Source organism: Selaginella moellendorffii, unplaced genomic scaffold (assembly GCF_000143415.4).
Source record: "Selaginella moellendorffii unplaced genomic scaffold, v1.0 SELMOscaffold_0, whole genome shotgun sequence".
NCBI lineage: Eukaryota > Viridiplantae > Streptophyta > Lycopodiopsida > Selaginellales > Selaginellaceae > Selaginella > Selaginella moellendorffii.
Genome location: NW_003314261.1, coordinates 4,884,543 through 4,905,882, shown reverse-complemented (window position 1 = coordinate 4,905,882; position 21,340 = coordinate 4,884,543). Strand labels below are relative to the sequence as shown.

The 21,340-nt window shown below is 50.6% G+C and overlaps 8 protein-coding genes and 2 long non-coding RNA genes across 17 annotated transcripts; 5 read left to right on the top strand and 5 right to left on the bottom strand.

Annotated features, from left to right (window-relative positions):
- Nucleotides 1-19: 19 nt before the first annotated feature.
- On the bottom strand, nt 20-1,972 carry LOC9632519 (pentatricopeptide repeat-containing protein At4g02750). The gene has a single exon (XM_024678844.1). The coding sequence runs from the start codon at nt 1,970-1,972 to the stop codon at nt 20-22; it is 1,953 nt and encodes a 650-aa protein (XP_024534612.1).
- Nucleotides 1,973-3,500: 1,528 nt separating this feature from the next.
- LOC9642251 (pentatricopeptide repeat-containing protein At4g02750) lies at nt 3,501-7,268 on the top strand. 5 transcript variants are annotated; one of them, XM_024677049.1, is made up of 9 exons: nt 3,501-5,004; nt 5,193-5,296; nt 5,430-5,497; nt 5,564-5,713; nt 5,768-5,860; nt 6,031-6,227; nt 6,287-6,683; nt 6,749-6,900; nt 6,969-7,268. In XM_024677049.1, the coding sequence occupies exon 1, from the start codon at nt 3,506-3,508 to the stop codon at nt 4,997-4,999; it is 1,494 nt and encodes a 497-aa protein (XP_024532817.1). In that variant the 5' UTR covers nt 3,501-3,505; the 3' UTR covers nt 5,000-5,004; nt 5,193-5,296; nt 5,430-5,497; nt 5,564-5,713; nt 5,768-5,860; nt 6,031-6,227; nt 6,287-6,683; nt 6,749-6,900; nt 6,969-7,268. The 5 variants fall into 5 exon arrangements, with proteins under 5 accessions (XP_024532817.1, XP_024532813.1, XP_024532830.1 ...); XM_024677045.1 differs by having other exon boundaries at nt 5,203-5,296; nt 5,768-6,227; XM_024677062.1 differs by having other exon boundaries at nt 5,775-6,227.
- Nucleotides 7,269-9,938: 2,670 nt separating this feature from the next.
- LOC9642250 (uncharacterized protein DDB_G0271670) lies at nt 9,939-13,382 on the top strand. Of its 2 annotated transcripts, XM_002961113.2 has the most exons (3): nt 9,940-11,839; nt 12,224-12,367; nt 12,434-13,382. In XM_002961113.2, exons 1-3 carry the CDS (start codon nt 10,887-10,889, stop codon nt 12,960-12,962), a joined length of 1,626 nt encoding a protein of 541 aa, XP_002961159.2. In that variant the 5' UTR covers nt 9,940-10,886; the 3' UTR covers nt 12,963-13,382. The 2 variants fall into 2 exon arrangements, with proteins under 2 accessions (XP_024526371.1, XP_002961159.2); XM_024670603.1 differs by having other exon boundaries at nt 9,939-11,839; nt 12,224-13,382.
- Nucleotides 13,383-13,825: 443 nt separating this feature from the next.
- LOC9642249 lies at nt 13,826-15,382 on the bottom strand. The gene is made up of 4 exons (XM_002960462.2): nt 15,279-15,382; nt 15,120-15,229; nt 14,068-15,038; nt 13,826-13,987 (listed from the first exon to the last, which is right to left on the bottom strand). Exons 1-3 carry the CDS (start codon nt 15,365-15,367, stop codon nt 14,209-14,211), a joined length of 1,029 nt encoding a protein of 342 aa, XP_002960508.2. The 5' UTR covers nt 15,368-15,382; the 3' UTR covers nt 13,826-13,987; nt 14,068-14,208.
- Nucleotides 15,383-15,458: 76 nt separating this feature from the next.
- Nucleotides 15,459-16,060, top strand: LOC112344963. Of its 2 annotated transcripts, none has more exons than XM_024670701.1 (2): nt 15,459-15,757; nt 15,912-16,060. In XM_024670701.1, the coding sequence occupies exons 1-2, from the start codon at nt 15,484-15,486 to the stop codon at nt 15,950-15,952; spliced, it is 315 nt and encodes a 104-aa protein (XP_024526469.1). In that variant the 5' UTR covers nt 15,459-15,483; the 3' UTR covers nt 15,953-16,060. The 2 variants fall into 2 exon arrangements, with proteins under 2 accessions (XP_024526469.1, XP_024526463.1); XM_024670695.1 differs by having other exon boundaries at nt 15,845-16,060.
- On the bottom strand, nt 15,988-17,511 carry LOC9632518 (peroxidase 5). The gene is made up of 4 exons (XM_002960461.2): nt 17,242-17,511; nt 16,935-17,126; nt 16,708-16,873; nt 15,988-16,652 (listed from the first exon to the last, which is right to left on the bottom strand). Exons 1-4 carry the CDS (start codon nt 17,506-17,508, stop codon nt 16,252-16,254), a joined length of 1,026 nt encoding a protein of 341 aa, XP_002960507.2. The 5' UTR covers nt 17,509-17,511; the 3' UTR covers nt 15,988-16,251.
- Nucleotides 17,437-17,919, top strand: LOC112344966. Of its 2 annotated transcripts, XR_002991918.1 has the most exons (4): nt 17,437-17,516; nt 17,563-17,622; nt 17,703-17,752; nt 17,809-17,919. It is a non-coding gene; the product is annotated as an uncharacterized LOC112344966 (long non-coding RNA). The 2 variants fall into 2 exon arrangements; XR_002991917.1 differs by having other exon boundaries at nt 17,515-17,622.
- LOC9632517 (extensin) lies at nt 17,619-19,241 on the bottom strand. The gene is made up of 7 exons (XM_002960460.2): nt 19,169-19,241; nt 18,938-19,042; nt 18,538-18,664; nt 18,388-18,459; nt 18,283-18,325; nt 17,832-18,222; nt 17,619-17,763 (listed from the first exon to the last, which is right to left on the bottom strand). Exons 1-7 carry the CDS (start codon nt 19,206-19,208, stop codon nt 17,741-17,743), a joined length of 801 nt encoding a protein of 266 aa, XP_002960506.2. The 5' UTR covers nt 19,209-19,241; the 3' UTR covers nt 17,619-17,740.
- Nucleotides 17,926-18,767, top strand: LOC112344964. Its single transcript, XR_002991916.1, has 4 exons — nt 17,926-18,014; nt 18,080-18,241; nt 18,301-18,346; nt 18,408-18,767. It is a non-coding gene; the product is annotated as an uncharacterized LOC112344964 (long non-coding RNA).
- A 9-nt stretch (nt 19,242-19,250) lies between the features above and the next one.
- LOC112344944 (protein PTST homolog 3, chloroplastic-like) lies at nt 19,251-21,340 on the bottom strand. Its single transcript, XM_024670625.1, has 11 exons — nt 21,162-21,340; nt 21,003-21,116; nt 20,628-20,950; nt 20,451-20,568; nt 20,323-20,401; nt 20,099-20,170; nt 19,999-20,052; nt 19,818-19,937; nt 19,635-19,759; nt 19,524-19,575; nt 19,251-19,447 (listed from the first exon to the last, which is right to left on the bottom strand). Exons 1-11 carry the CDS (start codon nt 21,323-21,325, stop codon nt 19,349-19,351), a joined length of 1,320 nt encoding a protein of 439 aa, XP_024526393.1. The 5' UTR covers nt 21,326-21,340; the 3' UTR covers nt 19,251-19,348.

Below are 21,340 nucleotides of genomic sequence, written 5' to 3'. Positions count from 1 at the left end.
TCGAGCTTTCTTTCTGGAGTCAGGATTTGCGATACACATTGGCAAGCATTACGTACGCTCCAGGATTACTTGGTTTTAACGAGAGAACTCTCTTTGCAGCGAGAGCGCCAAAGTGGACGTCCTTGTGGCCCTTGCAAGCGGCCAAGAGGCAAGTCCACTCCATGGCGTCCTCGACATAAGGCATGGAATCGATGAGAGCTTGGGCGTCACTCAAGTATCCCGAGCGAGCGAGAAGATCGACCATGCAAGAGTAGTGGAGCTTCCGGGGCGTCAATCCATAGTCGGAGCTCATGGAAGCCAGCAAGCTCAAGCCTCGAGAGACCTCGCCCAGGTGTCCGGTGGCGTGGAGGACCAAGAGGAAGGATACGTCGTCTGGACGCTCCACCATTTTCATCCCCGGGAAGAGCTCGCAAGCCGTCCGGGAATGCCCGTTCTGGGCAAATGCTGCGAGCATTGCGTTCCAGGCTGCAAGGTCCCTCTCTGGCATTGACAAGTAAAAGCGCGATGCTTGAGTGATTTCTCCGTGTTGGGCGTGTGCCGAGACGATTGCTGTCCATGAAACAATATCTCGTGATTGTGCTTGGTAGAATAAAGATTTAGCTTTGCCTAGATACCCATTCTGGGCATTTGCTGTGATCATCGTGTTCCATGTCACTAGATCGCGAAACTTCATCCTCGAAAAGAGTTCTAACGCGTAATCTAAAAATCCTAATCTGGCATAGCCATCCAACATTGTGTTCCATGATACTAAATTCCACTCCTGCATGGTATCAAACAAAAATCTAGCTTCTTCCAGATGGCCGTTTTGGGCATTTGCCGCTAGCATCGCGTTACAAGTCACCACGTTCCTCTCCAGCATGGAGTCAAACAACGACTGGGCCTCGCCGACGTGGCCGGCCTGCGCAAATGCCCCCAGCATCGCATTGCGCGCCACGACGTTGTGGTCTTGTATCTGGTCAAAGATCCGCTTGGATTCGCCTAGATTCCCGGCCCGACCGTGCGCCGCCACCAGCACGGTCAGCGACACCGTGTTCCACTCCTTCATCCGGTCAAGCAGCCGCGAAGCTTCGTGGAGGTCCCCCGCCTGGGCATATGCCGACAGCATTGCGTTCCACGACACGAGATCGCGCTCGTCCATCTCGTCAAACATCCGCCGCGCGATCCGGAGATTCCCGGCCTCGGCATATGCGTAGAGCATGGCGTTAGAAGCGACCACATTCACGGCGGGCATGGCGTCGAATATCCGCTTGGCATCTTCCAGGTGCCCGGCCTGGGCGTGCGCCACCAGCATCGCGGTGGAGGAGACAATGCCCCTCTCGGGCATGCCGGCGAAGATCCTCTCCGCATCTTCCAGATGCCCGGCCTCGCCCAGTGCGGTGAGCATTGCGGTGCAAGAGATCTGGTCCGTGAAGCGCATGGCAGAGAAGAGGGCACGCGCGGCCGCGGCGTCGCCGATCTTGGCGTGCGCGTCGAGGAGGATGGTGGCCGCGACCATGTCGTGCTCGGGCATGGCGAGGAAGAGGCTGTGGGCGCGTGCGAGCTCTCCGGCGCTGGTGTAGGCCGCGACCATGGCGGTCCAGGCGATGGAATCGCGCGCGGGCATGGCGTCGAAGATCGCCCGGGCGCGTTGCGGCGATCGCCTGCCATGCGGCGAGCGCGCGACGGCGAGCAGCATCTCCGAGCAGGCGACGACGTCCCAGATCTCCGGCATCCGGTGGAAGAGATCCTCGGCCTCGTCGAGGAGCCCGTTGGATGCGTAGGCCGAGAGGAGCGCCATCCAGCAAAAGGGATGGGGATTCGCGAGCTCGTCAAGAACACGGCGGGAGTCGCGGATGCTGCCAAGTCTTCCATACGCCCGGATGAGAGAAGACGCGAGCAGAGCGGAATTGGGGAGGAGGTGCTGGATTCGAGCATTGGCTTCGCGCAGCGCTGGCAGCGTCTTGCAGGATCTGAGAAGCTCTGTGGCATCCATAAAACCCTAAACTTTTGAATTCACAGAATATTCAAATCCTGCCAAAGAATATTCTCTTTTAACTTTAGCCTTTTGGTTCATCTATAACTTCGTGTGGTCCGTCATCAAACCTACCAAAACAGGAAGAAGCTCCAGTGGATTTTCATGGCAGAAGCGATCGATAGTATACTTCCAGGACTGCCAGATCGTTTGCTCGTCGCACACATCCTTCCAAGGCTGCCATGCTACACTCGCCCGGTATGTCGTGCTCTCTCCAAGGCCTGGAAATCCCTCCTCGACACTCCAGACCCCGCCCTGGAGCTTAGAACTCGTGAGCTCCAGCTCCCACGTCTCTGGGATCTAGATCTCGTGTGCACCTATGCTGACTGGGACAAAAAGATCAATCTCGCTCCTTTGATCCAGGAGCCTGGCAAAGGCTGGATCAAGCTTCCAGAGATCCGGGTCTATGCTCAAGGGCAACCAAGAATGGTGGCTTGGTCAGGGATGATCCTTGTCTGGACGATTAGAAAAGAGGGCTGTGGTGAGGGGCGAGACATGATCGCCAAGCTCGACATTGGGCGAGGGAAGTGGTTGTGGGATTTGTTCCCGGTGATCGGCGCTGCCGGCTGGAAGGATTCCGTAGCGTTCAAAGGCAAACTCTACTCGCAGTGGTCTCCAAAGAAGAAGCTCGGGAATGAGTATAGGACCGAGTGTCTGGTTTATGACATGGAACGCGATGATGTCTACGCCATCGCTGGGAAATGGATGTGTAGCAACGTTGGAATCACTCGTAGCTTGGGCTCGCCACCACAGCCATCATCCGGAAGATCCTCGGGAAAGGTGCGATCGGCTCCACCGGCAACAGAGAAACGATACCGCGATATCGCATCTTCGTCTTCCTCGTTGAGCTCTTGCGCCAAGGAGGATATGTATGGATTCGTCAAGGACTGGGATCGCCTTGCGATCAATGTTGTGAGGTACGACGATCGCTGTAACGAGTGGAAGATCGAGGAGGAGCTCCCCAGGGTTCCACAGCTGGAAGATCAAGTGGAAGATGCAGTGGCCGTGAAAGGGCTCACAGTGGTGAATCGAAGCTGCTTTCATCCGGCTATGGAGGTCGATGCGATCAACGTTGTTATGTACAGAGAAGAAGAGGGCGATATTATGTGGTGTAATGTATCAATGGAGAAGAATTGGGTTCCAATCGAGGATGAGCTTCTGGGCGGTGGGAAAATCAAGGACCTTTTGGTGGTGCATGGTGATCTTTTCGCAGTTTCTAGAGAAGCTCTTGATCAGGCTCCATTCTTCAAAGAATGGGTCATATGGAGGGGGAAAATCCATCACTCCAGCTCTAGGAATCACGTAGAGTGGAAAAGAATGTATGGATTGCCGGTTGGATCCAGGAGAATTTTGGATCAGCCTCCAACCAAGACACTTCTATGCTACACTTATATGACTTGAAATATAAAGAAACCCCCTGTTTTTTAGGGTTTTTACATTTGAAATCAAGAACCCTAATAACAGGGGCCCTGATTTTAAGGGTTCTTGGGAAGAATGCCGCCAATTCCGGATCTTCTAGATCAGCGCGAGTGTTTGCAGCTCATCCAATCCGCGAGAAGCATCCACTCCATCAAGAAAATCCACGCTAGTATCCGCCATCTGCTCTCGGAGGACGTGAAGATCGCCAACATGCTCCTCCAGCGCTACGCCAAATGCGGCAGCATCGAGCTCGCGCGCGCCATCTTCGACAAGATCGCGCCCAAGAACTGCTTCTCCTGGGCGATCATGCTGTCCGCGTACGCGCAGGCGGGCGATCTGGAGCACGCCAAGCGGATCTTCGACGCGATGCCCGAGCAGGATCTAGTCATCGCCACGACGATGCTGGATCTGTACGCGCGGTTGGGCAATCTCGCGCAGGCAAAGGCGCTGTTCGATCGAGGAATGCCGTGGCGGGATCTCGTGTCCTGGAACGCTGTTCTTGCGGCCTACTCGCAGCGCGGCCTCTTGACCGAGGCGAAATCCCTCTTCGATCGCGCGCCCGAGAGAGATCTCATCACCTGGACTGCGATGCTCTCGGCCTACACCCAGAACAGCGATCTCGGCAATGCGAAGCTCGTCTTCGATGAGATGCGCGAGAGGGACGCGATCGCGTGGAACGCGATGCTCCACGCGTATGCCCAGGCCGGGCATCTCGAGTACGCCAAGCACGTCTTCGATTCCATGCCCGAGCGATCGGTAGCGTCGTGGAATTCAATGATCTCCGCGTTCGCGCAGAACGATCACCTCGCAGAGGCCAAGGCAGTGTTTGATGCGATGGAGCAAAGGGATACCATCTCCTGGACTTCGATGCTCACGGCATTTGCCCAAAGCGGGCATTTGCGCGACGCGAAAGAGATGTTTGACAGGATCAAGGATCCCGATCTCGTCGCCTGGAACGCGATGCTCAGTGCGTACGCGCAGAATGGCTGCCTCGACCGCGCGCTAGAGATGTTCCACACGATCGAGAGAGGGGATTCCATCGCCTGGAACGCGATGCTCTCGGCGTATGCGCAGAACGGGCGACTCTACGAGGCGCTCGCGCTCTTCTGCTCGCTGCCGGAGAGGAACGTCTCGTCCTGGAACGCGATTCTCACGGGCTACGCTTCCAACGGGCTCTGGCGCGAGGCCATCGATCTCTTCCAGGCGATGAAGGCGGTGGAGATGCCCAACGAGATATCGTTTGTGTGCGTGATCATCGCCGCGAGCCATCTGGGCGACGTGGAGTGCGGCTTGGGCGCTTTCGTTTCGATGCGGCTGGACTACTGCGCGAAGGCGACCAAGCAGCACTACTGCTGCGTGGTGGACTTGCTGGGACGAGCCGGATACGTGAGGGAGGCCGAGGAGCTGTTGCAAACCATGCCTTTCGTGCCGGAGCCTCTCGACTGGACGTGCCTGCTCGCGTCTTGCTCCACGCACCGCGATGGCGAGCGCGGGTCCAGAGCCTCCAACCGGATTGTCGACTTGAATCCGAGGAAAGGTGCCGCCTATGTCTTGCTCGCAAGCATCTAAGAGTGGTAAGTTCTTTCGCTTTCTCATCTCCCTTCTTTCTTCTTCATTCATTTCGCTTTGGTTTTCATTTCCTTTTGTTCTTCGCCATTGGCCTTTCGTTCTTTCGCTTTGTTTTACGTTTGATTTGGTATGTTCTTTCTCTTTGTTTTTACCTTCCGGTTCTAATTCTCCTTCTTTTTTTTGGATTCTGTAGTGGGAGACAGTGGCAGCGACAATTCTGTTTTTTTATCCATGACTGAGTTATCCTCTTCTACACAATCTTAAGTTCTTCTTCCTCCCGTTTTTTCACGTCTCGCGGTAAGGCCTCTGTTCTTTCTTGTTTCTGGTGGAAACTGTTTCGTTTTTGTTTCTGCATTCCTGTTTCGAGTCGGACATGCTAGTTCACTTCGTTTTCCTCAGATATTGACAGTGAGTTTTTTTTTCTTTCCAGGGACGCGGCTAAGGAGCTAACGCGTCCACGCTCTTCTTTTAAGTTTTGTGGGGGCCAACCAGCGTAAGGTCTGTCACCAAGAGTGGACTGGCCGAGAAGCCATTAACTTTGTTTTCTTTTTCTTCCTTTTTTAGTGCCGCCATTGTACCAATCGGTGATCGTGTTTCCATGCTACACGCTCTACTTGCTCCAAAGCCCGACTATAAACTACACATGCTTCATTGAATCCAATGCTGCTGCTGTGACGCTGTGATGTGCCGAGAGGCTATCGATTTATAAGCCAGGTACCCAGCTTGACTCGTTTTCTATGCCAGATATCTAACTTCTAGCGACTCAAGGACACAGTCCAGTGGGAGGAGCTCGATACCAGAAGGAAAACTTCTTCTGGCTTTAGAAAATACGAGGAGCAGGACAATGTGTGTGAAGTAAAGGTGACACTTGACCATCCTGTCGGAGCTCAGTTTTCCAGGGAGCACTGCTTGCCTTGCTTGCGTGCGCTTTGCTTGCTTGCTTGCTTTGCATCCATTGATTCCTTGTGCTTTTCTACTTGAAATATTCATCGCTTCTAACTGGCCATCCCGAGGATATATGTGTGGAACAGGGAAAGCTCACGGGAAATCGCGAAAGGAAGAATCGGAAGGCCTCGAGAGCGGAGCCTGGCATGAATGGTGGTGGCTGGAACAGAGGGGATTTGGATGAGAGATGCCTTGGTACCATTAAAGAAAAGGCGGAGAAATGCTAAGCCGGAGGAGAAGTATCAAACCAAACAAACAAGGAACAGGCTCCAAGCACGTCGAGGTTAGTGGGAGGCAAGCTGATTAATTCTGCTACTCATGCATGCGGCCGCTGTCTGCCAGGACTCGGACCAAAGCGTCGCGGATTTTAATCGACAAAAAAAAAGAGTAAAGGAGCAGTCTTGATGCCCAAGTTCGTCCCCTGCGTGGTCTATCTTTGTCGGACGAAGCCACTTGCAGGAACTCCATGGAGGTAAGAATCAGCTGAGAGAGAGGAAAAAAAAAACCGAAAAAAACAGGAAAAAAAGAGAGGGAAAAAAAAAAGATGGAGATATAAGTATCCTTGAGAAGTGTGCGCGAACTTTTCTAGAGGAGGAGCACCACTGAGGCAGTGGGGACCAAACTCTACAGTTGTGGAAGATCACTTTCATCGCCATTTTAGTACTTTGGAGGAGATTCTCTCGCTCGGAGTGGCAAACAACAGTGTTCTTGCCCCTGGTTACTGATTCTCTGGTCTCTCGTAAGTAATCCACTTGCTTTTTTTCTTTTTCTTGGACAATTCACTGATTTAAGTGGCACTTGCAGTTTGGTTCGTTTGTTGCTCGTCCCTTTCAATCGGATTTTTAAGCAGGCCGCCGAGCGAATGAAAGCGAGCTTTACGAGTCGCTCTCGATTCATTTCTCACTGATCACGAGTGGGAGAAGAGTTAGGCTGGGATCCCCCATTCCTGGTTTCTGGTAAGCAATCTCTCCATAGTTTTCTCTTTTCCTTTCTTTCCTTTCTTCCTCTAACCTCTCTGTTCCAGGCTTGGCTTGGTTGTTTCCATTCGCTCCTTGTTTGATTCGAGCCAGCGACAAGTAAGATTGATCTTTCTTTAGTTTCTTTCTTGTGAACACAAGAAGAACAAGGCTGGCCATTTTTCTAAGCAAATTCTTTTTGGACCACCACCAATCTGCACGACGTTTAAAATAATTCGCGCGGTCTGTGCGCGTGGAACACGAACACTCGCGAATGGCGGCCTGTATACGCCTCCTTTAAAAGGTGCTTAATCCGGTTTAGGCATTTTGTTAATAGAAACAAACGGGTGGAGATCCCAGTGACATCAGGGTGATGCGTTAATTTTTGCTGATCTGCCAACTTTGATGTGGTAATTTTTCACCCCATCACACTATGCAAGAAAATCTGGTTACCTTACCATTGTTCGTTCCATAAATCCAAAGATTTCAGCCCATGTATAAGATTTGATATTTGCCTAGAGTCTTGTCAATCTAAGGAAATCACTTCTTGTTTACTACGTTTCTAACATTTATTAATTTCACCATCCAAGGTAAGAACTTCACCACGAGGTGAAATAAAAAATGCCGCTTACACAGCAGTAAAAGCCAGAGTAAACAAAGGCCCAGAAGGGTTGACTCTTCTGGAGAAGTTTGAACAAGCCCACCATTCATTGGAATTCATTCTCGGGCCACCATTCAAATCGCAAATTCAAGACGGTCTGGCCTGTCACTGGGACACTGTAGTGAAACCACGATCCCTTCATATGCATATAAAAGCTTTGACCAGCTGCAATTCTCCACCCCCATTTTAATTTTTTTCAAGGCTTCCATGTAAAACCCCTTTGACCTGGCTTGCAAGTGGCCATTTGGGCATTTTGCCAAGGCACACATCTTTTTGGCTCCTTGCATGTTATAAAAGTGGGCAGGGACAAAAAGCAAGGGGAAACTTTGAAAGGAAAAAAAGCCTCCAGAAAAGCAAGAGGAAGTGGGGTATTTGCTGTTGTCACTCACTCACACTTTGGGGCTTTCTCTTCTCCTCTAAAGAAAGAGGGAGTGGTGCATTTGGAGCAACTTCTTTTGGATCAAACAGCCGGCGAGTCCCCACAGAGAGAGGGTGAATTTGTTGCAGATTGATAGCCTCCTGCAATAATTTACAACAACAACAACAATACTGTGCATGCATGCTGCAATGCAATTGCCCAGTTGCAAATTGTGGCATGCATGTCCACATCTACTTTTATTAGTTCCTCACCAAACTTTGCTCGCCACCTTTTCCTCTTTTTTCATTTAATTTTCTTATGTAACTAGCTAGTTACCAGAAACCTGCCTGATACTGGCTCTAGTTTGCGTGATGCTGTGCTTAGCTCAGCACGTAAAAGCGCTCTCAACTCAAGTTACTTTGCTGGCAAAATGCCAGGCTTTGGTAAATGCTCCCCGTCACACCACCCGTCACGCTTTCGAGAGTTAACAATCAGGCAAAAGCGGATCAGCCAGCTGACTGATCTCTGCTGATGGTGTCCGAAACTCGCTGCTAGCGAAATGGTGGTGGGGAATATCCCCCTGGGTCAGGGAAATTCGGGTTGGTCTCGCAGAATGCTGTACAACTTGCAAAGCGGTGACGTAGGGTGTATCCTGTTTATCTCTCACGTGTATGGTGTTCTTGGAAAGTATACGTAGATGAGTATTTGATTGAAGACTGATCTCCTTCCTCTGATGATGATGGTGTGTGTGATTGATGACAGGCGATTGATTTGGGAGTCATCGACTCGCTCGGTGGCGAAGACGAAGATGATCTCATTGCCGTGTTACACTGTTGCGTGCCTGATGACCTCATCGCCCAAAAGCGGTGTTGGTTGTGTGATCTCGGGGAGAGATTCTTTAAAGGTTCAGAAAAGGTGGCGGGGCTAGAACATTAGGTTTCTTTTCCTGATCATGTGTGCTCACGGGATTGAGATTCTACCGTACGGGGGAATACTGCCGTGTTGGGCTCTTACACAATTCTATACAAAAAAAAAATGAAGTTAAAAAAACGGAAAACAAAAGGAAAAATAAACGAAAAAAAAAAACAAGCAAGAAGTTTGACCCGCTCACGTTCAATGTCTAGAAGGACATGAGATGAGAGCAACAAACAGACGTGGGGCACAAGTCTTGGCCGCGATGACCTCCCCGTAATCAGTCCCGCGGAGGCGTTTTTTGTGTAGGTGGGGCTGAGTTGGGTTGTTGCATCTCCATCCCCTTGCCTCCTTACTCGCCCATTTTTCACGGATGGACAGGAGATCCAAAAGCCCCTTCCGTACATACTGTGACAACTTTGGCGGTGGATGCCGTGTTTTCATGGCAAACGCACACACACGAGCTCGCAAGTTGACAAGCAAACAGTATTTTTCTCTTCTTTTTTTTTTCTCTTTGGTGGATCGAAAGATATCTTGGGTGGGAACCCTTGCTCCAATCTAGAACCTCTAAGAGAAAGGATCTCTTGCTAGATTCCGTTACTCCAGGACCACCACCCCGCTCTTTGTTATAAAGTGCGGGGTGTTTTAACGAAAGAAACTTCTCATTCCTGTGTGACTCTTTCTCGCCTTCTTCGGAGAAGCTCAGGGGAAGAGGTCCCAAAAGCGAGAGCTCTTCCAATGAAGAACCCCACAAAGGAGAGAGATATGGGCTCCACTCTAAGCTCTAAAGAATCACTCGCAATATGGCTGTACAATACAAACAAACACTCGAAAAGAAAGGATTGAAAGCTACATATGAGAGAGAAAGAGAGAGACACTAGACTACCGCCCTCTCGTGGATTCCCTTGCGAAATCCAAATCTAAGCCACACAAAATCTATAGCAAGCAAAGGAAGTTCATTCCAAAGTTGTCTCGCGAGATCACACTTGTTTCATGAGCTTCCCCGCCCAGCTCCATCTTGTTGATGGTCACCGTCCACAATCATCACTCCAATCTTGTCACACGGCAAAAGGTTCCCATTATAAACCGTCTCCAAAAAACCATGAACTTCCGTACAATGCCGTATGACACGGCCCCTTCATATAAGTAACCCAACCCCATACGAAACCCACGCGGTTTTTACTTTTCTTCCGTGAATCTCTTCCATCGCCTCCATCGCCTCTTCTTCTTCATCATCCTCTCCTCACTCTCTCACATTTTTTTTTTACTTTTTTTCTTTTGCTTCCATGGTCTTGTAGACCGTGGTTTTTGGAATCGATCAGGAAGTTTGTTTGGCCACAGGTCTCCATCCCGGAGCGTATAAAACTCAAGTTGGAGATCCATACAGCACTGTCCAAATCCTGAATGGGATTTCTGGTGACACGTACAGACGATCCTACTCGTCGTCGCTCCTTTGCTGCGGCTGCTGCTTCTTCTGTTTCATTCGAATTGCAATCGCGGGGATTCGTCTCACAGGCTATAAAGGAGTTTGCTTCCTCCTCTTCTTTGAATTTTCTTTAGCTTCTTCTCTCTCTTTTTTCTTCTTCTTCTCGTGGAGGGGGCTGTGATTGTGAAGCGAGCGGGGAAGCAATTGGCCATTTAATGGGCATTCGAAAGACCCGGGCAAGGCATCACAGCTCTGGGACAGAGACACAGGAAAGAGAAGAGAGAGAGCGAGCGAGTGAGAAAAGAGCTTAAATGGAGAAATATCATCATAGCTGGGATGGAGCTTCTTCTTGATTATTAGCTCGTCAAAAAAAAGAAAGGAGAGAGAGAGAGAGAGGAGAGAGAAGACTCAAGCAAGCAAGGAAGAAGAAGAAGTAGCAGATCTCTTCTTCAAATTCGGATATCTCTCATGATCTAGAGTCGAAATTCTGCATTTTTCTGGGAAGGGGGAGCTGTGGCAGCTTCTCCAGACAGATGTTTCAGGAGTGCCATGAGAAGAAGAGGAGCATACAACGGTGTGAAAATGAGGAGCAAGCTGGAACATCTTCCAAGTGACAAGACAAAAGTCTTATGGAGAGGAGGCTGATCAAGAGTGCCAAGGAGGAGGAGCAGCAGCAGCAAGAGGAGCTCGAGAGAATTCTCCAAACCCTAGGCGGAGCTACAGAAGCTTCTTCATCTCCATCGCGGTCTACAGCAACAGCGCTGATAACTTCTTCTTCTTTCTCTTCCAGTTCTTCCAGTTCTTCCAGCTCTTCCAGCTCTTCGTCGTCCTTGATCGCTACCGCTAGCGGGATAGCTGCATCGGCCGCGCAGCCAGCAGCGCTGATGGACTCCACGGTTGCAGCAGCGGCTCCCTGGAGCTTCCACTTGGATCCCGCGATGGCGGCCATGGTGGACTCGGCGCAGCTTCTCTACAGTGGCGGCATCTCGGGCATCATGGCCGGCAGCTCCACTGTTCCAGGCAGTAGCAGTAGTGGCGCTGCTGCCGCTGGGAGGCTCTACACCGACTGGAATTTGGCCGACTTTGACAACGCTGCTACTGCTGCTACTCCTCGATCCGGAGTGGAAGCGTCGTGGTGGCAGCAAACTTTCCTCTCGCAGCAGCAGCAGCAGCAACAACAGCAGCAGCACCACCATCGCCACCAAGAACACTTGGAACAAAGCTACAATCCCGCGGGATTTTTCTTGGACGACCCAGATGACGATCAAGTAGCGGCGGCGTCGAATCAACAGCAGCTGGATCTGGCGAGCGCTGGTCATGCTGCTGCTGCTGCTAGCGCTGGTGTTGCTGCTGCTGCTGCTAGTGGATCGATTGCGTCTGGAGGGTCAGGAGGAGGAGATCAGGCGATTGGAACTCCCACGTCCTTCACGTCCTCGTCGGGAGCCAGCGATGGCGACGAGGAGCACAAGGGAAATGTGGCATCGTCCGGAGGATCGCTCAAGCGCAAGGCCGGGTCTTCCGAGGACGCGGAGAAATCGTCGTCGCTGGAGCCGCAGCCGCAACAACAGGAAGGAAAGAAACCGTAAGAACTCTCGGCAAACTTTTCACCATTTCTTCTCTTCCATTGGGCTTTTGGTTTGTTCTTGCGGTTTCTTTGCTTTCTTCCGTGCTTTCGCGCTTTCATGCTTCTTGGGCTTGCGAGGATTTGCATCGTCGTAACTGGGCTGCCATGAATTTCAGTGTTGGCGGACGCCATAGCCATCCATCTCTTACGTATGCCCGCCTCGGGCATACGTGAGCCTACACTGGCATTTTTCACGGAAGATTTTCGTGCTTCCAAAGGCAATGATGAAAACATGGAGTTGTTTTTATCCTGGGCATTTGTGCATTTGGATTTCATCCCTGACTGGAACTCTCATCTCACAGATCTCTCACCAAAATTTTCCTGTCAATCGTTTGCTTCCAGAGCCAAGCCTCCAAAGAAAGGTCCCAAGCGAAACCGCGAGCCTCGCTACGCTCTCCAGACGCGCAGCGACGTGGATATCATGGACGATGGATTTCGGTGGCGAAAGTACGGGCAAAAGGCCGTCAAGAACAGCCCCCATCCAAGGTACGTGAGCAAAAAAACTGGATTTTTCTTCCGATCGATCACCAAGTTTTCTTTCTTCTCTCGCAGGAGCTACTACCGCTGCACCAACAGCAAGTGTCCAGTGAAGAAGCGAGTGGAGCGTTCCTGCGAGGACCCCGGAATTGTTATCACCACTTACGAAGGTACTCACACTCACCACAGTCCGGCGACGCTGAGGAGTTTGACGGAAGTTGGAGGCGGCGGAGGCGGAGGAGGTGCTGGAGCTGTGAATCCTTTCGGCAGCCAGCGCCCCGGATCGTTCACGCAGGCGCTGTACCAGACTATGCCTCACTTGCAAATGCAGCAGCAGCAATCGCTTCTCTCTGGCCTCGGAGCTAGAGGTGCCAGCTTCAATTTTCCATCGGCTCGAGCGCAAAGCCAGCAGCAGCAGCAGCAGCAATTCCTCCAGCAGCAAAGCCAGCTTCTCCAGCAGCAGCGGCAGCACCAGCGAAGCCAGCAGGATCAGCAACAGCTTCTACAGCAGCACCAACAGCAAAGCCGGCAAGTAGGCCAAAGCCAGACTTTCACGGACGAAGGCCTGCTAGAAGATATGGTTCCTCCTGGTATGCGGAAATGAAAATTGGAAACTTACCTCGATAGCAGGACCATCTCGAAAGAGCCAGGAGGTCGGTGTTTAAGTCTGGCCAAGCGAAGAAAGGTCCAGTTTTGCGCGTTCTACTGCAGCACCGAAAGGAGAAAAAGAAACGTACACATGAATTAGCAAATAACTTCCACGGCCCAGCGCATTTTGAGACAAGGTACCTGGTTCTGGGCCGCTACTAACACCTTCAGATGGAGCTCTTGTCACAAGGCACCATTTTTTTTGCTCGACGATCCAAGAGGCTTAAACATTTCCTCTCGCGCAGGCCTTTTCCGTTCTCCTTGTTCCGATATAATTTGTTATATCAAGCCGCGGGGGGAAGAGATGCTGCTTCGTAGTGTTACATTCATTCCATCTGTGTAGCTCGCAATAAAACTTTTGGTCACTTTCACCATATCTGAGCGTTGCAGCGGGGGAGCACAGAGCCGCAGTAGCGAAATCCCACCAGATGGATCATCCCATCTCGGGCAGCAGCAGCAGCAGCAGGAGCAGCACTGAAATACCATAAAGCATGTCAATAGCAGAGCTCGGCGATGGCATTAATGCAACAACGTACCTGTTTGGACGAGGACTGATCGCGTCAAAAAGCCTGCAAAAACCACATATCTGGAACTCCAGAACCAAATGATCACTGGAAATGTGTGCATAGCTAGCTACCTGGGGGAGTACATTCTTGTGTAAGTGCGCTTACACACACCGACACAAAGCCTTCGCGTACGAACCAGCTTCAAACGCTTCAACCGTCGAGATCACCGGATCAAACTAGGACCACGCGGCTGGCCGCTGGAGCGATCATATAATAATACCCGGGTGGCTCGAATCGCGAGAGAGCGAGCGGAGACTCAGCAGTAGCAGTCGGATTGAAAAGTAGAGAAATCCATTAAAAAGGAAAGAGTGAGAGAGGGGAAGAGCCAATGTAGTAAACCTCGCAGCGGATGTGTGTCGTGCTGGTGTGGCCACGCTCCATCTTCAGTGAGGGCTGACATAGTTCGCGAATCGATCTGGTCAAAAACGAGAACGATTCACCCGGTCAGATGACACGAACAGGAAAATTCTTTCTTTTCTAGCAAGCAACACCTACCAGTCTACTGGTTGACAAGCCTTCGTCAAGAACGCAAGAAGCGACACTTAAGGTGGGCTAACATAGCTGACAATGCGTCCTGCTTTTGTTCACACCTCCAAGTTAGCCCCAGAAATCCAGCCAAGCCAGATCTTACGCTCGTCAGTATGGCTGCCGGTGCTTCCTGTGGAAACGATGATACTGCTTCCGCTTCCTCTCGATCCCGCTTAGCTCCCGCTTCTCAATCTCCACCACCTTGATCGGGCTCAGCTTGAACGTCCCGTTTCTAAGCTTGGCTTGAGTGTTGTGGAACCAGTCCATGCTCACGTTGTCCAGAGGAACTTTCGATGGATCGCCACCTGGACCCGCCTTGACTCTCCTGTACGCCTCCAGTAGAACGTCTATGTCCGACACCACCTCCATCAAGCTCCGGTACCTCCCATCCGGATCCGGTGCTAGCATGGACAGCTTCTGATGAACTTTCTTGCAGTGCTCGTCCTGGACTAACGATCTAGAGTCGTACTCCTTCTTCATCGCTCTGAGATAAGCGCCGGCTTCCTTACGAACCCGCCCAGCTTCCCCCTGCTGCTGCCTAAACTTCTCCTCGGCCTTCTTCACTGCGTCCTCCGGAACATTGGGAAGAACACGCGCGAGTTCTTCCATCAATCTATCCGAGACCGAAGGCTGCTCCACCTCTTTACTTTCTTCCGTATCCTTCTCGGTCAGTTCACTGCTAGGTGTTTCATCCATCCCCTCGTTCTCGTCCCAGAGATCGTTGTCGTTGAGATACGTATCACCCTCCTCAAACTCCGACCCCTGGTCTGAGTCGCCACCACCACCACCCTCTCCTTCGTCGTGGCTCCACATCGACTCACTCTCACTATAGCTCCCTTCTCCATCGCTCGTGTCGGACAATTGCTCGCGCTCGTCGAAGAAGGACTTCTCATTCTTGTCACTAGAGCTAGACTCGGTGGAGCAGGACCTCCGAGCACCTGGAATGAGTAAGAACGGCTCTCAAACAACCGACTGGCAGGCAAGCATTCAAGCGGCGGAACGAGCGGAGAGAGCCTGACCTTCGAAACGTAGAAACCCGCAGCTCGAGAGCCCGGAAACCAGCCGCGATGACGCCAGAGTGCTGTGAAACGGCCGCATTGACTCCAGCGCCGCGATTTCACGAGGAATCCTATGTGTGTCGAAGTACGTGAGCAGGCAACGGCGCCGGGAGATCATACCTGAGGCATCGCGGCCGCTGGAAGGCCGATTGCCGCGGCGGCGCGCGCATTGTCGCAATCAGGCGCCTCGCTATTCCCCTGCTCGCCATGAGAAGCCCCAAGCCCTAAACCCTTGTGAGCTCATGACATGGCAAATCAGCCCTAAAATACGATGACGTGTCTGCCACGCTGGCGGATAATGTTTTAGGGTTTTAGGCGCGAGGGAATGGCTACAATATCCGGGAATGCGGCATCCATGGCGCTTGCGCGCCGCCTTGTCTCTCCTCCCCAGGCGCTGCGCTCCTCCTCGTCGCTCTCCAGGTCAAATCTGGCTGCGAAATCATCGCCTTGCGTGATTCTCCGGGCAAATGCCGCTGCCGCCAATACCGAAGGCTCCAAATTGCGGCAGATTTCTTCGCTAGATTCCATGATTTGGAGAGCTAGGAATGGCAATGGCGCCGTGCTGCGAATGAGCACTCCCACAGTTTTATCGCTCCAAGGTATGCCGAGAAAATTCTCCATCTTCCTTGGTTCTTTCTTTCTCTCTCCTTTTCCTTCTTTCTTTTATTTGCTTGGCTTGTTTGCAGGCACTTTTATGTGCACGAGCACAACAGATGATGGTGGATAATTCTCTTTTGTGGTCCTCTCTAGCAGGTCACGTCGTGCATTCCTTCTTGAAGAGTGGAGTCACGTAATTTTCTGGTGAAAGAGAGAAAGAGAGAGGGAGAGATTCTCGCCAAAGAGGTTGGAAGTTCTTTTATTTTTTGGTTTATCATTGAGAAACGGAACACAAACTTTCCTTCTACGAACAGTCACTAGAAAGGCTATATATCTTTGCTCTGCCTGATGTTTTCGTGCTTTTACAGGCACCTCCAGTAGCAGAGCTGAAAGCTATCGGTATAGATGTTGGACTTTGGGTTTCCTTGCAGTAATCTAAACTCCTGTTTTATTGTTTCTTGTGCTTTGACAGGAGAGTCGGATGTGACCAAAGTTTCTAGTTCCTCAGTCGGCAGTTTTTGCGAATCTCGCCTTCAGCCTTGACGTTAATAGCACCCATCCGGACCATGGCGTTTGCGAACTTAAACTGCCACATGTTTTCATCCTCGGCGTTTGACTGGGAAGAAAACTGGGTGAGCATGTCGCTGTGGAGCGTCTGATCTGAGATCATGAGCCCCATGTTGTTGACGAGGTTGGAGTAGTAGCGATTGTCAAACTGGGAAGGGGTGACAGGATCCAGCGGCACGACAGTTCTCGGATCAAAGTTCCTCGGACAGGCCTGCTTTAGTTTCCCGGCGTAAGCAGCGTCGAGATTCGGATCAGTATCAAACTCCGGGCTGAAGTTATAGAGCCTCTGGCTGAAAGAGACACAGTGAGCTCGTCCTATCGTATGTGCTCCTGGAAGTTGGAAGAAGATCAGTGGCAGGCCGAGAGCAAACTTATGAAACTTTACCGGACAAGGTGATCATCTCATCTTGAGTCAGACCAACATCAAGGAACCTCTGGGTTAACTCTTCAGAGTTTTCGTTCGTGGGAGGAAGAAGGTCCTCCGCTTCGGTCCTGAGTGAAATAACACCATCTTTACGTCCTGTTTCCACTGGCCAAGTTCCTCCTCCAGACTGGTGGTAAGCATTCTTCGTCAAGTTCTCGAAAGAAATCTTACGAAGCAGGAGTTCTTACCAGGGAAACAGCATCTCGGGCTGCTATAGCGAGAATGTCAGCACATGAGACAGTCTCTGGACACGCTTGTTCGAGAGCTTGCTTTACTGCGTCGACGACGTTGTATCCTCGGAGCGAGAAGTTTGGGACAGCTTGTTTCTCCGTGGCGGGGAAGCCGTTTTGTGGATCCAAGAGAACGGACCCGTCACAGCCCTGTTCATCAAGTTGGCGGCGATTGGTGAGCAAGAATTCTTTCAGTGACTACGGATTTTTCAAATCGATAACGATGCTGCCGAGATGAAAGGCGAGACAGAAGTTGCTCACGGACCTGGACGAAACAGTCGTGGAAGTGGAGACGAAGCAACGAAGCAGCGATGGATTGGTCTCGTGCCACGGCCGCGGTGAGAACTTTCTTGACAATCTCCTCGGCCATGGGACATCCATTTTGCTCGTAGTATCCAACAACGAGCTGAGCTTCCACATGGACAAGCGTGACAACAACACTCACCACCAATGCTGCTACTGCTTTGCGGACGACGAGCTCCATCGCTCTTCCTCGCTCGGTGCTGTGACGACTCCCATCCATCACCACCATTTATACAGGTAACTTTGCTCCAACTTGTTGAGTTGTGCTTGAGCTGTTTAGCAGAAATATCCTTTTCCAAATGATTTTGCGCGGCTTGTAGTGGAAGAGCAACTCCAGTAAAAAGTAAGCCCACTTCCATTATTCTAGATTCTTGTCAGAATACATCGCTTGGCTCTAAAGCTACGAGAAAATCTTATGTACAGGTGACTGATCACTAGCGAAAAAAATGAAGAAAAACGCTTCAATACGGCCGGTATGGATACTCTGCAAAGATTGAGTTAGCCCCTCTCACGCAAAGATTTTAAACAGGAACTTAGGTGCTAGCTACAAACCTTGATATACTGGAGGATAGCCAGACGAAGTTGGAGGAGGCCCATACGAAGCTGGAGCTGTAGGAACATAAGGAGGTGGCTGCTGATGCGTATACGGAGATGGTGGTGGAGGATGAGAATAAGCTGCTGAATAGCCGGCCTGGGGAGCTGGAGATGGATATGGTTGTGGCGAATAAGGTCCAGGTCCATAGCTGGAATACGCTCCACTATGTTGTTGCTGATGCTGTTGCTGTGGTGGTGGATTGTAGTATGATTGCGACGAATATGGAGCCGCAGGAGCTGGATATGGGGCCGCTGTTGGTGGTGGAGCAGCGTACGGATAAGGCTGTGGAGGCGTGGAGTATAGCTGCGCTGCATATGGAGATGAGACCATCGGAGCTACTGGTTTTGGCTGGAAAAAAGATCTCCAAGTAAGAAAAACAGTGTTGAAAGTATCAAGTCTAAAGTTTACCGTTTTCGTGAAGTGTAGAATGACCCGCAGTTCTCCGGCATATCTGCGAAAAGAAAGATCAAATGTAAGCTTTAGACTCTCCTGTTTCTTCTCGATTTTTGATACCTTCCACTTTTTGATGTTAGGTTCCACGTTGAATCATCATAGCCCGTGGTGAGAGCTTTATCCAGCAGTATCCTAGAAAAAAATTTACGAGGGCCGCGTCAGGCATGACGTCCACGAGGAAACGCAAGCTACAAAAATCGCACAACGCACCTTCCAGAGCCAATGAAGTCATCGAATGTAAGCGTGTTGCTGTTCCACACCTCCGCGTTTATCTCACGGAGCCCCTCGATGAGAGGCAGCACAAACTTCTGGTTGAAGGACGGATTTCTTCCTCCATCTGCGCAAAAGAAAGTCTCTTAGCTCGTGATCAAGTAAAAAGCTAGCTACAGTGATCATGAGCTTATGATCAAAAAAATGGAAGAGAACATTTTTCTAGCAAACAAGTGATCAAGCACAGCAAACCCAAAAAGAAAAAAAAAAAGAAATTTTTTCTTAGCTGCTAGTGATCATGAGCGTATGATCGAAATGACCGAAAAACTCAAGGAGCACAGCAAACAAACAGGCAAACGAGAAATTTTCTTAGCTCGTGATCAAGCAAGCAGCTCATTACCTGTGTCGGTCTTTGTCCTCAATTTGCTACTGGCATAAGTGATCACAACGTATGGATCCTGCCTCGACAGCCATTCCTTGTCTCTCAAATTCCTGCATCCTAGAACTGCCAAGACACACAAAGAAGATTCTTAGCCGAATCACTCCAGGAAATTCGCTCCCACCAAAGAGAAATAGAAAATGGGAGCGACAGTGCCACCGACAGGGCGCCAAGATCTGGAATTCCACTCACCATTGATATCGAGGAGCTGCCCTTGCACGCCCGCCGCCATTCCCTCTCCCGCTTCCTCGATCGATCGATCGATTGAATCACAGCCGCCCTAGTTTTTTCCCATTATATGTGAATGCCGCCGCGCCCACAAGGAGCCGGGACCCCGTCAATGCCGGCGAATATTCCACGCCATTCTATGTTTCACAGCTCCACGCGGAGGATATTGTTTTGGTTCATGCTTTTCATCGATACTTCTCGCCTATGATCTATTTGCCATTCGCCATCTACGACGAACTTCATCTGGGCCAAAGAAGAAAGAAAACGTTTTCTTTTTATCAGCCATCATCGATCGAAGAGAACTTTTGAAACTCGTTACCTCGTACACGCCAGGATAGAGCCATAGCTCGGTCTCCCACAACAACGGACCTCTAGAAAAAAAACCTTGGAGTTTAGCAAAAGAGAAACAAGCCGACAGTGATAAATTCACCTTGATCCGTCTGGTTTGACGATCTCGGACGAAAGATCGGGCTCCAGCACGAAAAAGTGCTGCCAGCCATTGAAGCTTCCAGCGAGCTCGACTTTGGAAGCTACACCCCACCACTCTATCTTCACCTGCGTTGACAATCTTAAACGTGTCATGTCTGGAGAGAATTTTCGAAGTTTGTAGTACCTGTTTTAGATTCGCCAGCGCATGCTCCGCAGCGCTGAGTCGCAAGTCCTTTTCCATGGACGCTTGCTTAGCCTGGGACAGTTCTGCCGTGGTCTTGGCTTGTACCAAAGCGAGTTGTGCCTGGAATTAAGAGAAAACTCTTTCTTTAGAACTGAAAAATAATAAGCGTTGATTCTTTCACCTTGGCCTCGTTCAGTTCACGCGATAAAAGGCTCAGCTCTTTCTCCCGCATTTCCTACTTGAGATTTGAGTATCAAATGAGAATTTAGCAATTGTTTTACCAAAGCTGCTTTCGGATCCTCTGAAAACACCGGAGCTTGGTCCTTCGACTGGGATTGAAGACCCTTGTCCTTCTGGATTCACGGAAGACAACGGTTTAAACTGAGTTTGTTTCTCCTGCACTTGAATATCATTTTCTTTTCCCTGTTCTCTACAAACAATGGCAGAGCACCCCCATAAGACAGTCAATGCTGATGCAGAAGCTAAAGAAAGGTAGAAGTCCCACCTCTAAGAGATCTTGGACTTTATTGGTAGTAGCAAATAGTTTCTCGCTAGCTATTTGTTCGTCCTGAGAAACCGTCTCCCTGATGGAAACCAAGATGACAAAGATAAGAACAAAAAAAGCAAGCTCACCTGGAGCTGATGAAGGGTGTGAGCTTCGATCGTAGCAGCGCTGCTTTTCTCAGTGCAACCATTTCCAAGGCTTCGTCCTCGCTGTCAGATTCTTCAGTCGTGCTTAAAGCCTCGTTTTCTTCTCAAAATCGAACGAAAGAGTTTTTAGTGCTTCGAGGATTTAGAAGACGAATGTACCTTGATCCGAAGAGAACTCTCCCGTACGTAGGAACTTCTCAGCTTTTTCTTCCAAGACCTGGCTCGAATCTACTCCAAGAACATCTGGAGAAGGCGGCCTTATTACATCGAGATACTCAAGCTGGTGATGGCTGGCTCTCTCTTCATCTTCTGTCCTGGCAGAACCGTTAAGAACAACATCGTTCTCGACTTGCGGCTGTAGAGCATCACAACTTTCATCCACAATGTTTCCAACAACAGGCTGGCTCGAGACGGGAGTCGAAGCTAAGAGCTGTGCGATGGCTTTGTAGCCTCTGCGTCTCACAACGTTGGCAAGATCTTGGCTAGAGGAAGAACAAGGAAATCCATAAGAAAAATCTTTCGCTCAAAGCATACCGTCCATTGCTCGCTAGCTCCTTTGTACTTGGAACTTTATCAGAAGGAAGTCCATTAGCTACCATGAATTCCCGGAGCTCCCGCGCCAAATTCGCATCGTTCCACGGCTTACTCCTAAAAATCCTCTTCGATCAGAAGCACAGCTACAGTAACACACACCTGGAATCCTGAATCGAGCTGGAGCAAAGAAATGCCCTCAATTTCGTGAGCTCCCGGCCCGCATTCTTGCACCCCCTAAACTGGAGCTCCGCGGCGCCAGCGGATCCAGCGGCGCCATGCCTCCAGAAGCTCGGAGAAGGCGTAGCGACAGCTGCGACGTCCATCTTCTTCCGAAGAAC